Here is a 15,894-nt window from a genome sequence, read left to right as displayed (position 1 = left end):
CACAAGACACGTTATATATTTAGGTAGGTACGTATATAGGAAAACGCGATGGTTCAATATCGACCACTTTAGCCGACTGCCCCACTCGGCCGGTGAATAGTTTACCCATCGAATGCCGACAGACGGCGCTTGCGTGCCGTATCACATATTGGCTGCGGCAATCACGTGTTGATTGCGACATATATAATAATATATTTTTTTTTTTTTTTTTTTTATAGCTTAGATGGGTGGACGAGCTCACAGCCCACCTGGAGTTAAGTGGTTACTGGAGCCCATAAACATCTACAACGTAGACGCGCCACCCACCTTGAGATACAAGTTCTAAGGTCTCAGTATAGTTACAACGGCTGCCCCACCCTTCAAACCGAAACGCATTACTGCTTCACGGCAGAAATAGGCAGGGTGGTGGTACCTATCCGCGCGGACTCACAAGTGGTCCTACCACCAGTATCAATATATACATATTGATTGCCTTTGTAGGCAGACGAGCATACAGCCTACCTGATAGTAAGTGGTCACCGTCGGTCATGGACGTCAGCAATGCCAGGGGCAGAGCCAAACCGCTACCTACCATTAAGTACTCTTCGCAAGCCTCGTTTGAAGAAGGACATATCATAGCGCTCGAGAAACACCATGGAGGGGAGTTCATTCCAAAGCCTTAAAAAACCTTATCATTAAAAATTCTTATTTTTCAATTTGTATATCCTCTTTGGAAATCTTTAGGTATTAGATCAGCTAATTGAATATTGAATGGTGTTTTCTTATAACAGTCACAGGTTACCTTGTACTGAGGAAGATGACGAATGACGGACTTAGATCGATGTCCTGGTCTCCGAGTGTGATGAGCACGCGGCCGCCCGTGCGACGCAGCTCTCGGTTTAATACCGGATTTAGAATAGGATCGTAGTTCTCAACGTCCTGTTAGCAGAAAGACATTGTATTATAAACTACAATCTTAATGGGTGCGTGTATGAAACATATGTCAAGTGTGGTGTTACGTAAATTATGTGAAACTACTTTGAGTGCAACCACTTCTGTAGCAAATAAGATGAAGACATTGCGTGCTCTGTGATGTCTGATGTTTTTTTCTGACTCTTTCTGTGCAGTCAAAATTGTTTCATCTTTGTCTGGTGCAAGCACGCATTAGCACTCTTTTTTTCTTAATTTATTGGTTATTCAAAGTGTTCCAAGAAATAATCAATTCTAAATTAAAGGGTCTTGTGTAGTTTTGTGTGGTTTGTGGATGTATAGCTCAAATTAAAATAGTCCTAGTCAGTACCTGCACGTAACATTGGCGTCGAAGTGGTTGCATCAACAATAATGATATTTTGAAAACAACACTATATAACACTTTATTAAACAAACAGTTGTTTTTATTCAAACTATCTATTGTGTGAATACTAGGGCAGTAGTCGATTAGTGTTATGTTAAAACATTCGAGACGACTTCAGTTTTTTTCCAATTGTCAAATAATGGTACCAGAAGAATGCGATACAGGTAAGTCTTTTTTGCCTTTAGACCAGCCTTTCCCAAAGTGGGCGATAACGCCCCCTTATGGGCGTTGCAGGCCTAAAGGGGGGCGGTAAGAGACCCAGAAAAAAAATAGGGGGTGTTGTGTAGAGGTTTGGCAGGCGATTTGTAATTTCATCTAAGAGGACTCTTAGACACCGACTGAGCTTTCGCTATAGTGATTTTTAAGTAGGTGAAAAAATGGGGCGCTAATAATTAATTTATTCTCATAGTGGGCAGCAGACAAAATAATTTTGGGAGCCCCTGCTTTAGACGGTAGAAAATAATATCGTTCAACTGATGGTGAATGGTAATCAATGTAATGTATAAATATGTCTATTAGACATCAGCAATGCCGGTTGCATAACTCAGCCGCTGCTTAAAGCTCTTTTTCTTATAGGCCCAGATGTTATGGACGCATGTATTCGTTAAATTAATTACTGTGCATAATACATACCTGTACAAGTAAGGGGTTTCCGAAACGGAGTGCCGATTCCAAGTTCTTCCGGAAGGAATCATCAAGGAAAGATGTTTTGGTGATTTTGCGTTCCTTGAATTCGCGCATTATGAATTCCGTTGCTTGTCCGGACGGATCTATGATCAGCGGGTAGCGGTTGAAGCGCTGAGAACAAAAGAGTTGCATATTTAATATTTAAGTAACATATTTATTACACGTATGTATATATTAATAATGAGCCTATGTGGATTGAGGGTTACTCGGAGCATTAGTTCATTCAGCGAACACAAAAAAATTCAGTACCTTTTTGACTTCTGTAATTTTTTTATTAATCGATATTGATGAGCTTTAGTGTTTTTGTCTCGTTTTTACAAATGTCAAAAATGTCACAATCGAACAAAATATTAAATGTAGTAAAGAGAATTACTCCTAAATTTTGGAGTACCGATGTCGACCACATAGCGAACATTATAGTAGCTTTATAAATGAAAATTGTTTTCCGTTTATATTAACGTGATGATTTGTCGCCTGTGTCGGTGTTAAGTGGTTACTGGGGCCCATAGATATCTACAACGTAAATGCGCCACCCACCTTGTGATATAAGGCAGAAGGTCTCAAGTATAGTTGTAACGGCTGTCCCACCCTTCAAACCGAAACGTATTACTGTTTTACGGCAGAAATAGGCGGGGTGGTGGTACCTACCCGTGTGGACTCACAGAAGGGCCTACCACTAGTAAGGTAATTTCAAAGCTATGTATTGATGAATAATTATTCCGAATTAGAATTACCCTGAGCATAATTGCGTTTTCAACGCATAGTTCGTCAGTGGGCAGGGCGTTAGCTTGCCAGCGCAGTCTCTCGTCGGGGTTGCTGAGGTACTCCGTGCGCGCTATGTCCGCTCTGTACCGTATGTTGGCCGCCGCAAGGTGATTGGTCCATGTCGTAAATAGATTTTGACGATACTGAAGAAAAAAATAATAATTAACATTTTAAAATATTTTACAAACGTATACTGGGTGTTAGGAGGCCGCTTTCGAACACGAATACAGACGATAAGAAAAAAAAAATCGATCTTCATTTAAAAAAAAAATCATATTTTTAAAACGTTTTATTAGCATTATTTACGCTCCATCATGTTAGTATAGCTAAATGCAACGATAGTTTCATAAAAATACATGACTTTACTAAAAAACCCAGCAATGAAACACAAAATCAAAACCAGCTAATGCTCGGATCAACGAACGCACGGGCGCGGCGTAAGCTCGCGCGATCGCACAAATACTTATTTACAACATTTGTCTAAATAACTCCATCATCAAAGGTTTCATTAGTACTATCGTCTGTCTTAGTTTTCGGAAGCGGTCTCCTAACACCCAGCATACAATGTCAACTGCACAACTACGAGTTTTAAAGTGTCACATCTCCAGAAAAGAGGACTCGATGGAGAGATTGGTAGTCTAAGGCAAGAGATCACGCGGCCGTTAACCAACCCACTGGACTGACCTAATAAAGAATGCAACCGACTCCCCTATGGTCCAATGTACTAGAAACGCTTCAAGCCGCCAGGAGGACGATCCTAGAGAGAATAGGTGACCTAACAAATACTTCTGCACGTACATCGTCAGCGCAAACACAACCACTCTACAAGAGCGTCCGACTAAGAAGATACTATATAAACACACATAATTTTGTGTGGAGTGTGGAATAAATAGCGGTGGGCTATAGATACGTATATTTCGTTTGCAGTTCTTACATGTTGATCGAAGTATCCTCCGTAAGCGATAAAAGCTGCTGAAAGGAGCACGTCGCCGACGATCGTGCTCATTTGTGAACGGAACGTCTCCGAGCTGGACTCCCAGCGCTCACGTTCGATCACTAAGCTCTTCAGGAGAGCGATAGATCTGTCCACCTGTACATCATATTAACAATATAAATTTTTATGTATAACATAATTGAAGTGAAACTTCTAATGCGACTTCCAACAAGGTTGCGTTAAACGTATAACGCTACCGTGGAATAGAAAGAGACAGAGCGAGAGTGAATGCGCGGCACTCGAACGCATGCGCGTAGTATACCTGTTACAGGACAGCGCGAGCGTTAGCAACGAGTAGCGTCCAATATTTTAATGAAGTATTTAAAAAAATATATTTATTTATTTTTCTATCTATAATTTAAAATATGTATAATATCAATGATAAAGTAGTCGCATCTCTTATAAACAGCATTCCCTATTACAAAAGCAATCTGATTTAGAAAAATGAAGAAAACCACAATACTACACATCAAAAAGAAGTTTCACTTCATTCACGTGCACCAAGTTGCACGCGCACCGTTTTATTTTTATATAACTCTTCTTACAGATCACAAATGTTTAGATCACAATATTTTACAAGGCGCGATCTCCTTTACCTTAGCCTGGACATTTTCGAGGTCGGTCTTGATGGCCTGCGCTTGACTGATTAGTTGAGCGTACTCTTCTTTGTACGAAGCGATCGATTTCTCCAGCTGAGCAATAAGTTCGCGCACTTCGTTGCCGGCGGTCACGTTGCTCTGAGCCTGGTCCTCGAGGGCTTGGAGCTCATTACGCAGAGGCTCTACGCGTTTCAACATGTCAGCATATTCAATCTTAAACGAGAAGAACACAAGTGAAACAGTCATTTGTAAAGTAAACTAGAGGATGAGTGTTTTTTTTTTTGATAAAATGTGTTTTTTAGAAATTGTATTGAAATATGAATTACATATTAATATTATACTATATTGTTTCTTTCAATAAAAAAGTTTATGTTTAAGTTGATTATCGATAAAGTTGATTATTGAAAACACGAATAAAACAACATTTTCTGAAAATAAATCGTAGCTAGATCGATTTATCGCCCCCGAAATCTCCTGTATACTAAATTTTATGAAAATCGTTGGAGTCGTTTATTCGAGATATTTATATACAAGAATTGCTCGTTTAAAGATATAAGATACATTCGTTCTTCTTCAATGAGGTTAGTGAACATACCTGAGCAATCGCCCATTTGACCATAGGACCGCATGCCATACTGGCACGGTTCACTTTCTCGAAGTTGTAGTCAGGGTTGCTGAGGTACCTGGTCCTCATTTTCTCACGTACGTCGTCACTGACAATACACACGTTGATTAATAATTAGAAAAATTACATTAAATTGTACCAAACATTACGTGCTCGCGTGCAAGGCCAATAAACCAAACCGTTTCAATGAATGAAATTCCTCCTTGTTCCCGGGAAGTAGTTCATATTCATGCATATTTCCATATATATTTTTCCAATAAAGGACGTCACTTACCCGATACACAGCAAACATATTTCCAGAGATAAACACTTAAAGTCTCAAAAGAAAGACGCATTAGACAGCAAATCAAATAAAACGAAACAAAAGTATGAAGCAAACTTTCACTGTCTGTGGTGACTTTTGTCGGCTGGAATCAATGTGTATTTGAACATCATTATTGGCAAATACATTCATGCTTTACTGTATTATACGTGAGGGAACCATGAAACGTTAATATTTTATTAAGTATATACCTAGTGTTTTGGAGATTATTCGTGGCGTTATGTTTTGGTAAGTGTGTGGGGTTTTAGAAGGCAGGTATGATTGGTTGTCTGATTCTGTGATTTCTATTGTTATTGAAGATATTACTGTATTAATAATTAGCTGGTACTGGATTGTGTGATTAGTGTTTGCGGATGTGCTAAACGTGTGTTGTTGTGGATGAACTTGTTATGGACGTGATATATCGAATCCCAATTAGGAGGAGGATTCAATATTAAAACGTCTTGATTTTAATTGATACTAGGCTGCACTAAAAGTATCGGGAATGGAATATTTCCACTGTTCCTGTCATATTAAAATCTTTTTAATTGAAAACTCCTTGGTTTTAAAAATCGAATACGATTTATTTATTTAAGAAAAGATTCTCGGTCTTGTCACGAGGTTTTGTCAAACTTGTTTAGTCGTTGAGAAAATGGAATTGACTCGAGAAAATTCAAGAGCGATGATTTATTATGACTTTCTAAATGGTTTAACACAAAAACAGTGTGTTGACCGGATGATTTCTGCATTTGGTAATGAAGCCCCATCCAAAACCACAATTTATCGCTGGTTTGCTGAGTTTCAACGTGGACGTGTCAAGCTCAGTGATGATCCCCGTCAAGGTCGTCCAAAAACTGCAGTCACCCAAGAAAACGTTGATGCTGTGCGTAAGCTGATTGAGGAATATCGACATGTGACATACCGCGAAATTCAGGCAACTTTAGACATTGGCATGGGTCAAATACAAATTATCTTGCATGAACAATTAGGTGTAAAAAAGTGTTTTCCCGATGGATACCGCATTCGCTCTGTGAAGAGCAAAAAGCGGCTCGCGTTACTGGGTGCGTCACAACTCTCGAAAGATTCCACGCAGGATCCTCAAATGCTGTATACAACATTGTATCAGGTGACGAATCCTGGATATACGCGTACGAACCCGAAACAAAAAACCAGTCACGAGTTTGGGTGTTCGAAAATGAGTTAAAGCCAACAAAAATTGTTCGTTCACGGAGTGTTGCAAAAAAAATGGTGGCCACGTTTGTCTCCAAAACCGGCCATGTTACGACTATTCCTCTTGAGGGACAAAGAACGGTTAATGCAGAATGGTATGCTAGCATTTGTTTGCCACAGGTCGTTTCTGAACTCCGTAAAGAGAACTGCAACCGCCGCATCATCCTCCATCACGACAATGCGAGTTCTCACACCGCGCACAGAACAAAAGAGTTTTTAGAGCAAGAAAACATAGAATTATTAGACCATCCGCCGTACAGCCCCGGCCTAAGCCCTAATGATTTCTATACTTTCCCTAAAATAAAGAATAAATTGCGTGGACAGAGATTTTCATCACCTGAAGAAGCTGTGGACGCCTACAAAACGGCCATTTTGGAGACCCCAACTTCCGAATGGAATGGTTGCTTCAATGATTGGTTCCATCGTATGGAAAAATGTGTCAAATTTCGCGGAGAATACTTCGAAAAGCAATAAATACATTTTTAAATAGTAATGTTGTGTCACTTCGTTAATTCCCGAAATTTTCAGTGCCGCCCTCGTTAACGTGATCTTATACAGGTTATTTAAATTCGTTGTATACGTGTTTCCAAGATCTTCAAATAAAAACATATATTCGTATGTTATATTATAATGAAGACGTGCATTCCGCATGCTTTACGCCTAATACGAAACACTCATGCATTCATTCATGCCAGACATGCGAAAAAATGCAGCACATTTAAACCGAAATAGCCCAAGCGATAAAACATCATGCAAAACTAAAAACAACTATTGCTTGTTTGTTCCATCACATACAGTTCAACAGAAGATCGACAAGCAAATATTGTTTAAGTACAGAGCACGCAAACCGGCACCACACACGGACGAGTATTGCGGGGGAGGAACGGAAAACAAGCGGCGGTGCTCACGTTATGTCCTCCGTCGAGAAATTGGAGACGATGCTATTGATGAAGTTCTCCCGCATGATGACCGCACGGATCGCCTTCCAATCGGTTGCGTTCTCGCCCAGCAGCAGGCAAATAGATTCGAGGGCCACCTTCACTATCGCCGGCGGGTTGCCCATAGACCTCACTTCGACCAAATGCTGCTTCTTTATAGATTTCACCGCTGTACAGTTTTAACCAGCCGTTCGGGGTTGCCAATCGTCGCGTCCGTCCACCACGAAGCGAGAGCGAGAGAGTACAAAAGGAGAGAAACAAAAAAAGGCGTTTAGCGGCTTTCTGCGACCATGCGGCTGGCGTTATTACTGTACACACGCGACGACCAACGTTCGTCCGGGAACCTGACCGTGGCGGTACTGCGCCCGGACGAACAGTGGCGGTCCGTAGTCAGCACCCGGTCATTTCACAAATAGACAACATATAGTTTAGTCATTTCTGTTAACATGTTAATGTTTACATCGACAACGATGCCGAGCCGGGTTAGTTACGAATGTCCACGTATATATTAGTGTGCTTTAAGTAAACGTTTAAAAAATAAGAATGTTTTTTTAGTTATCACAGCGTTACACAAGTTCATAATATTAATAACAACAGTCACATAATGCAAGCGAGCTTAGCTTATATACAATTGTACTTAACTAAAACAATATTCATTCACGAACAGTGTAGAAAAATAATAATTTCGGATCTCATATCAGTCATCACATTCGAATTAGCTAAATACGTACAGAATAATAGTAGTAAAAATACGTTACTAAACATTTGTAATACAAGATGTTTTTGCCAATAAACGTCTAAAAACTAAACTTACTAGTTGCTATCTAATATGTTGATCTCTAGAACAATTCATTCAAATATTCAAAAGACAGAGATGGCACGTGGTCGAGCCGTTACAATTCGGTTAAGTCACGTTTCAACGACACATTAAAGTCTTGCACTATAGATGGCGGCCACGTGTTATCTACCAATCAGAGTTAACACCATTAAAACTAACGTGATGTTCTCCGTCTCGAAGTTAACTATGGTCGATATGAAGTTGTCCTTCATAACGACGGACCGTATGCCCTTCCACGTGTCGCCCTTCTCCCCGAGCAGGGTACAGATGGACTCGAGCGCCATCTTCACCACGGACGGAGGGTTCGCCATCGAGCGCACCTCGACCAATTGCTGCTTCTTGATCGACCGCACGGCTGTGTTGTACAAGTATCTTCGCTTTTAATACTAGCTTTGCGAAGTGAAACTTCTTTGGGCGCAATCAAGGTAAAATTAAAAGGTCATATTCGAGTGAAACAATAAAATACATTTCTTTTTCAAAAATTAATAGAATTAACAGAAATTAACACCGAGATCGCCAAAAAAAGTCTCACTTCTAGAAACTTAAGATGTACAATAAATTTAATCCTATATATATATTTTTTTAATAGTTTGAGTACATTGCAATAATTACTGTATTCAAAGAAATATACTTATTATACACATAAGATAAAGCTTTTCTGCGTGCAATGAATACAAATATTCTGTATATGTGATTATGATTAAAAATAATAATTTGTAATCATCAAAATAATCATACTATATAAAACATTCAAAGTAGCATCTTTTTATTTGTTTTAATTCTATGAACATTAATCTAACTACAGTAAGTCTTGACTACGAGACGAATTGATTATTGAAGAAACAAAACGCTGTTGTTATTTGATATTTGTAATTCAAGATCAATCTACTACTATTAATCTATTCTAGGAAGGAATTAAAATATATTTCATGCGTATGAAAAAGAAAACCAAACCGTTTTGCGCTTCGATAACGGCTGGTTCCACTTGCGCGAGGTCCGCCATCACGTCCCTTCGCTTGGCCTCGATCTCCTTGGTTTGTTTCTCCAAAGCGACCTGTAGTGTCGTGACAGATTAGTAACAAGTCTGAACTCCTTAAATATTCCCCTTTATCAAAGATTTGTAGTGAATATAACCAAATATGTTCATTAATTGACGGCATCGATATTTTTAACGACATGTGTCCTGGTCTCAAAAACAAACTATTATAGTATCCAAGTTCCTTTGTTTATAGTTGATGAGAGAATATTAAGTAGTTAACTCTTGTTTTCATGTTCTTTTCAATTATTTTTTTATGTCCTACTGTTAACATTTAAAGGACAATGCCCATTTTCTATGGGCGTTTGGGCCCTTAAAAAAAGTTGTCCTGTCATGATGGTTTTAACTTAATTTGATAGACAAAGAAATATCGTTTCATATTCAGAAAACGATTTTTATATTCTCACCCAGGTTTAAGAGAAATCTGTTTTTTTCTGCAGCTAAAATTAAGTTGTTAATTGTTTTCTTCGAAATCAATAATCGCTCTCATAATTATTTACAGTATTAAATAAGTTAATTGTGGTTAATGTTGCTAGAAATAAACCCTTACGTACATTTTATTATTATTATATCCTCATAATAATAATAAAATGAAATGAAAATCCGGAAGCCGGCAACGATATTGTTGTTGTTGTTTTTAAATTCACCAATAAGCAGGCAAAGAGCGTAGCCTATACAGCCTAGTCTGTCGAAGTTATATATTTTTTATGTCAATAAAAAGCCGGTGTATCTCTTTTTATTGCTTTTTGGGAGTTTTGACGTCAACTCGACGAATACCACATTGACTGAGCATGAGCTTACGCAGACCTTTTATACACAATATTACAAATAATACAAATTACACAGTAAGCTATTAAAAAAACATTAAAATAAAAATTCAAGTGACGCTTCACTCGGGTTGCTGCCAAAACTCTCTGATCATATATAATAAGAATAGAATAATGGTAGGCCATTGATATTTTTACTAATGGAATCATTAATATCTAAAAATATTAAATAATTCATGGTTTTAAGTAATAATTATTACTAGCGACCCGCCCTCGCTTCGCTTCAGAAACATTAAAACACACATGAAACAAAATAAATAAATAAAATAAAATTTAAAAAAAGTAGCCTATGTTCATCAGGGACAATGTCGGCTTCTAATGGAAAATTAATTTTTCAAATCGGTCCAGTAGTTTCGGAGCCTATTCGAAACAAACAAACAAACAAATCTTTCCTCTTTATAATATTAGTATAGATTACAATAAATATTGAATTGAACAAAAATAAACTAAGAAGCCTGTGAATTATAAGCATTAGCTATTTTTTTTGAATTTGTTGTTCAAGTCACAAACAACTCTTTCGTTTGACAGCATATAGGTTTGCTATAAGGCTGTATGGGCTAAGCCCTTTGCCTATTGGCGAATTTAAAAACTATGGCATGGATAGTTTTGGGATGTTATCAATTAAGTAATTTATTTTTTTGGAAAACAATGCCAGGTTGAAAGAAATGTTGATACATAAACTAAACAACGTGAAAAAATAAGGCATAGTTTTTCAAGTACAAATAGTTTTGACATAAAGTTGGCCCACTTTTGGGCATTGTCCTTTAACCTATTTTTCAGCTGTTTGTAAAATTGCTGTAACATGTCATAGTGTGTTATAAGAGATTGCTGTACATGCCTGTAGCTGATTTACATACCAGTACTTAACTTTATACTTGTTAATTTTAAGCTTGAATGTTTTGTGTGTATTGCTGTTGGTGTGTCTAAATAAATAAATAAACTGTATCCTCGAGAGTATCTCAAAATCTCATACCTGAATTTCCTGACTCTCGACCTTCTTCTTTTCAGCTTCTTGTTGGTCCTTCACCATTTGCCGCAACTTCGCATTGGCGGCCTCGTTCTTAGCTTGCAGTTCCTAATGACATTTACATTTTTAGGCTATTAACACATTGACTGCCGTGTAGGTCACCGGTGCCCTGAAGTAATTACGTCGATTTCTCACTTCGATCATCTTACTAAGGCACCGGAATATCTAGTAGACTCCGAAAAAGACGAATCCGAAGATACTGAGAAGGAATATATTCCTGACTAGCTGACCCGGGCGACTTCGTAATGCCTCAATCGATAAATAAAAGAAACTTTTATATAAAATAAACTAACAAACAAAAGGAATCCGTCCGATAGGGGACACTTCAAAGGAAAAACAAAATTGTTATTTTTATTTAATTCTGAGCAATTTCATATTTATTTACCTTTTAAACCTTCTCTGGACTTCCACAAATAATTCAAGACCAAAATTAGCTAAATCGGTCCGGCCGTTCTCGAGTTTTAGCGAGACTAACGAACAGCAATACATTTTTATATATAATTATATATATATAGATAGATAGATTTACCTAAAAGACTAAAACATATATTAACAAACAAAAAAATGTAGTTAGGCAATCCGGGCGTTTAGTAACAGAAATCGACATAATTACTTGAGTGCGCCGCGTAGAGTACCGGTGACCTACACGGTAGTCAAAGGGTTAAGAGTTATGACTACTGTTAAGACAATCCAAAAAGTTTGACAATAACCGTTCTGTCAAAGTAATGGAGTATTGTCGTACCTGAGATTTGACCGCTAAGCTCTTCTGCATCTCCTCGACCTGCTCGACGGTTTCGGCGATCTTACCGAGACCCACGTTCAAGTGAAGCTGCTGCTCCTCCAGGTCGGCACGTTTTTCGGCGTAAAGCTTAACCATTTGTTGGATAAAGTCCAAATAATGCCTGGAAAGTATTTCGTTTTAATGTAAATAAAAAATTAAGAGTAAGTAAGGTGTGTCTTTAAATACTTTAATGTTTTATTAACTACAATACTAGTCTAATACCGTTCAATCACTGCAAGCAGATCGTCGGTTGGATTTTGAAAATTCTATGATTACATCTTTGAAATTATTTCTATTTCGCTAATTATTCTATTATTACGCCTATTTCTGCCGTGAAGCAGTAATGCGTTTCGGTTTGAAGGGCGGGGCAGCCGTTGTAACTATACTGAGACCTTAGAACTTATATCTCAAGGTGGGTGGCGCATTTACGTTGTAGATGTCTATGGGTTCCAGTAAACACTTAACACCAGGTGGGTTGTGAGCTCGTCCACACATCTCGGCAATAAAATAAAAAAAAATATATACATATCAAGGGGGGGAAAGGCTATTTGGTCTAAGCGATTCGTTTTATTTAATATCAGCAATTCGATGGTGTTAATTGAACTTCAGGTTAGTTTACCATATTCAAATAGCTTAAGGATTTCTTTGTTAGAATTTTTTTTCAAATTTTAAACTTTAAATGGCTCTCCTGTAATGTTGCAAAATGTCATTTAAGCTAAATAGCCTTTCACCCCTCGATATGTATAATTTTTTATTTTTTTATTTTATTGCTTAGATACCCATCTATACATATCTATATATTTATTGCTTATATGAGTGGAAGAGCTCACAGACCAACTGGTGTTAAGTGTTTACTGGAGCCCATAGACATCTACGACGTAAATGCGCCATCCATCTTGAGATATAAGTTCTAAGGTTTCAGTATAGTTACGACGGCTGCCCCACTCTTCAAACCGACATTACTGCTTCACGGCAGAAATAGGCAGGGTGGTGGTACCTACCCGTGCGGAGACTCACAAGAGGTCCTACCACCAGTAACCCTGAATCCTGTATCCAGCGAGTGCGGCTGGTGGGAACTAGAGTGCTCACCTGGGCGTGATGGCCATGGTCCTGTTGGCGCGCTTGGCGAGCCTGGCGTTGGCCTGGTGCAGCGTCTGGTGCACGTACACGCAGGCGTTGACCACGGCCTCGCGGTGCGCCGGCGCCGCGCCCACCTCGCCGCACGCCGCCGGGAACTCCGCGGGCGGCACGTACTCGGCAGACTCCAGGTCCATGCGGCTCGTGAACTCTTTGCCCACCTGTGCGTCACTAACGTTAGTCCAGGGCACGGGTGACGTGTTGAAAAAAAAAACAACACAGTTTGATGACAGGATTTTTTTTTTGTCCCTAGGCTGATAGCCTTGAGAGGCTATATCAGCGTAGCCTTAACTAGTAGGTGACCTCACGGGGCTCAAACCTGATGACGTTTCTAACACGAATTCTAGCAAGAGCCGTGCTTCGCAGAATCTACCACCGGATCGGAAGCGCGATCCACTGAGAAGATCCGGCGTGAAACTCAGTGAGCTGTGTCTGAGGGTTAATTTACTCGTCGAGCCCTTCGTCGATGACCGGATGGATTTAAATATTTTGTTTCTTACTTGGAACAAAGCTCCGTCGCTCCAGTCTCCGAACCAGTTAAGCACGCATCGGTTGAACAGAGCAGGGGATGTCGCGGCTCGGTCCTTCAGGCCCTCCGAGGACGGGTTCATTGTGAACACTACGTGCAAGTTGCGCATCACCTGGCTCGTGAACCTGAGAATAATTAGTACAACCATGACCATTACGATATCCTTATTTTCAAATACTTTTATTCTTTTAATTATTTGGTTCTACTTGGAATGCAAACTATTAAATTTATTTTATTACCATTTGTAAAGCTCGTCATTCGAATCTAGCATCAAGCCCTCGCGTTGGGCACCTTCCTTACATTGGGTCATGAGTGCGGAAAATTCATCACCTTCAAATAACCCAGGCACCTGAAATAATTATCGTATTTTTGTTTAATAATGATGAAACAGAAGCTTATGTAAAATTGTTAAAAAAATATCCATTTCATAATTTTAAAATAAGCCGTACCTCTCCATTAGCGAGTAGCGTGTTCATTCTTTCAAGGAATCCGCTGTCCAATACGTTGGACTCATCTAATATGAAGGCTACTTTCTCGTCTCTACATCCAGCGCGACGAAGAACCGAACGAAGGTCTTCGTCGAAGTCAGCACCAGTGTATTTGTTGTGAACCTAAGTACCGAAAAGAGCTGTTTATTATGACCGAATATTGTCATTGCTGGTTACTGCATCGAGGCAAAATTAAATACATTCATTTTTGACTCCGTAAAGACACGCATGATATATATATATTATATACTTATAATTGAGCCGTTTAACTTTACCTTGATTTGGAAAATGCTGAGTCCGTTCATCCAAGCGACGAAACGACTCAGAGTTGTCTTTCCCGCTCCGGACACTCCGATGAGTAGCAGATGTCCCTGCGGCTGTCGGAATATACGATCGATACGCAGTACGTGGTCCAGGACTTCATCGAACAACACTAACGGAACATCTAATTCTTCTTCATAGAACACCTAAAAATAATATTTGGTATTATTATATAAAAACATAAATATAAAAGAATATTTAGAATTACATTGAATAATTCGTGATTGAGTGAGTTCGTACCTTCAACCTCGCTTTTACGTATTCGCGAAGTTGGTCTCGTAAGACTGGCACATAATCTTTGCTCAACCAATTACTGTAAAGTATTGGACGGGCCAGAGCTTGTTCTCTATTGATACCTAAAACGATGAAATTTTAATACAACAGTCTTATTAATTATGTTTGAGGACGTACATTTAAATCTACTCGTATTAATTAGGTGTCTCACCAGGGAAGAATCGCATGGCTACAGTATCGATGTTTTCATCTGTCCATTGTCTCTCAACATCATCAACCAAACGATCTTGGAATAGCCGCAGAGCCTCGTGCGCCCACAGCCTTACCAGACCTTCTACAGTCAAATTGTCCAAAGGCCTAAAAATTTCAAAAACAAAGCTCAGTAGTTGGTAAATTAAAGCGCGGTTTTCTAGAGATTTTGTTAAAGTTTTTTTACCTTATAGCTTCGCATATTCCTCTAACCCATCGGGTCATCTCACGGGGGGAATACACATAGTGCGGCTGCATGTCCTGAGTGAATCGTTCTTGAGAAGCGAGGTATAATTTCACCATCGCTTGAGTAAGCGGCTCAGCGTATCCGCGCAGTGCCGGCTGCATACGGAGCATGGCGCGGGTGAACGTGCCATAGATCTGATTGATAGTTGAAGTGTATTAGCAGAAATATTACTGGTGGTAGGACCTCCTGTGAGTCCGCGCGGGTAGGTACCACCGCCCCGCCTATTTCTGCCGTGAAGCAGTAATGCGTTTCGGTTTGAAGGGTGTGGCAGCCGTTGTAACTATACTGAGACCTTAGAACTTATATCTCAAGGTGGGTGGCGGCATTTACGTTGTAGATGTCTGTGGGCTCCAGTAACTATTTAACATCAGGTGGGCTGTGAGTTTGCCCAACCAACTAAGCAATAAATAAATAAAAAATAGCGGAAATATGTTATTAGGTCTGAAGAGATCAAGTGTCCGAGACATTACATTAATAGACATTTTGAGTGATTTATGCTGACCTGTTCCAGAGACATTTCTCCAGGGTAGTCGACGTAAATAACCGGTACGTGTCTTAATAGACGATGTGAGAGTGGCTTCCTTCCGGGGTCCGTGGGCGGGTTGCAAGCTCCAACGAACTGTATGCGCTCCAGATGTACCCAGGAATGGTCTGGTGAGAATGGTGATAGTTAAGTTCCAATATCAATGAGACGATTCCTTCACCGAT

The 15,894-nt window shown here is 39.3% G+C and overlaps 1 protein-coding gene across 5 annotated transcripts in view; it reads right to left on the bottom strand.

Annotated features, from left to right (window-relative positions):
- Dhc64C (dynein heavy chain, cytoplasmic) overlaps positions 1-15,894 on the bottom strand; it is a 70,538-nt gene that overhangs the window by 19,446 nt on the left and 35,198 nt on the right. For 4 of the 5 annotated variants that reach the window (XM_089736537.1, XM_089736540.1, XM_089736539.1 and 1 more), the window contains 19 exons: positions 15,689-15,837; positions 15,127-15,320; positions 14,902-15,047; positions 14,697-14,812; positions 14,411-14,602; positions 14,097-14,258; positions 13,887-13,996; positions 13,619-13,772; positions 13,071-13,279; positions 11,943-12,102; positions 11,147-11,248; positions 9,265-9,364; positions 7,443-7,641; positions 4,974-5,091; positions 4,376-4,591; positions 3,720-3,875; positions 2,755-2,928; positions 1,967-2,131; positions 782-918 (listed from right to left, as the gene is read on the bottom strand). In XM_089736537.1, coding sequence (XP_089592663.1) covers positions 782-918; positions 1,967-2,131; positions 2,755-2,928; positions 3,720-3,875; positions 4,376-4,591; positions 4,974-5,091; positions 7,443-7,641; positions 9,265-9,364; positions 11,147-11,248; positions 11,943-12,102; positions 13,071-13,279; positions 13,619-13,772; positions 13,887-13,996; positions 14,097-14,258; positions 14,411-14,602; positions 14,697-14,812; positions 14,902-15,047; positions 15,127-15,320; positions 15,689-15,837 — 2,959 coding nt within the window. Of the gene's footprint in view, positions 1-781; positions 919-1,966; positions 2,132-2,754; positions 2,929-3,719; positions 3,876-4,375; positions 4,592-4,973; positions 5,092-7,442; positions 7,642-8,469; positions 8,666-9,264; positions 9,365-11,146; positions 11,249-11,942; positions 12,103-13,070; positions 13,280-13,618; positions 13,773-13,886; positions 13,997-14,096; positions 14,259-14,410; positions 14,603-14,696; positions 14,813-14,901; positions 15,048-15,126; positions 15,321-15,688; positions 15,838-15,894 lie in introns of all 5 variants that reach the window. The other variant, XM_089736538.1, reaches the window with a different exon arrangement.

The sequence above is a fragment of the Bombyx mandarina genome, chromosome 21, assembly GCF_030267445.1.
Source record: "Bombyx mandarina strain Sakado chromosome 21, ASM3026744v2".
Classification (NCBI taxonomy): domain Eukaryota; kingdom Metazoa; phylum Arthropoda; class Insecta; order Lepidoptera; family Bombycidae; genus Bombyx; species Bombyx mandarina.
This window is presented reverse-complemented; position numbering and strand designations above follow the sequence as displayed.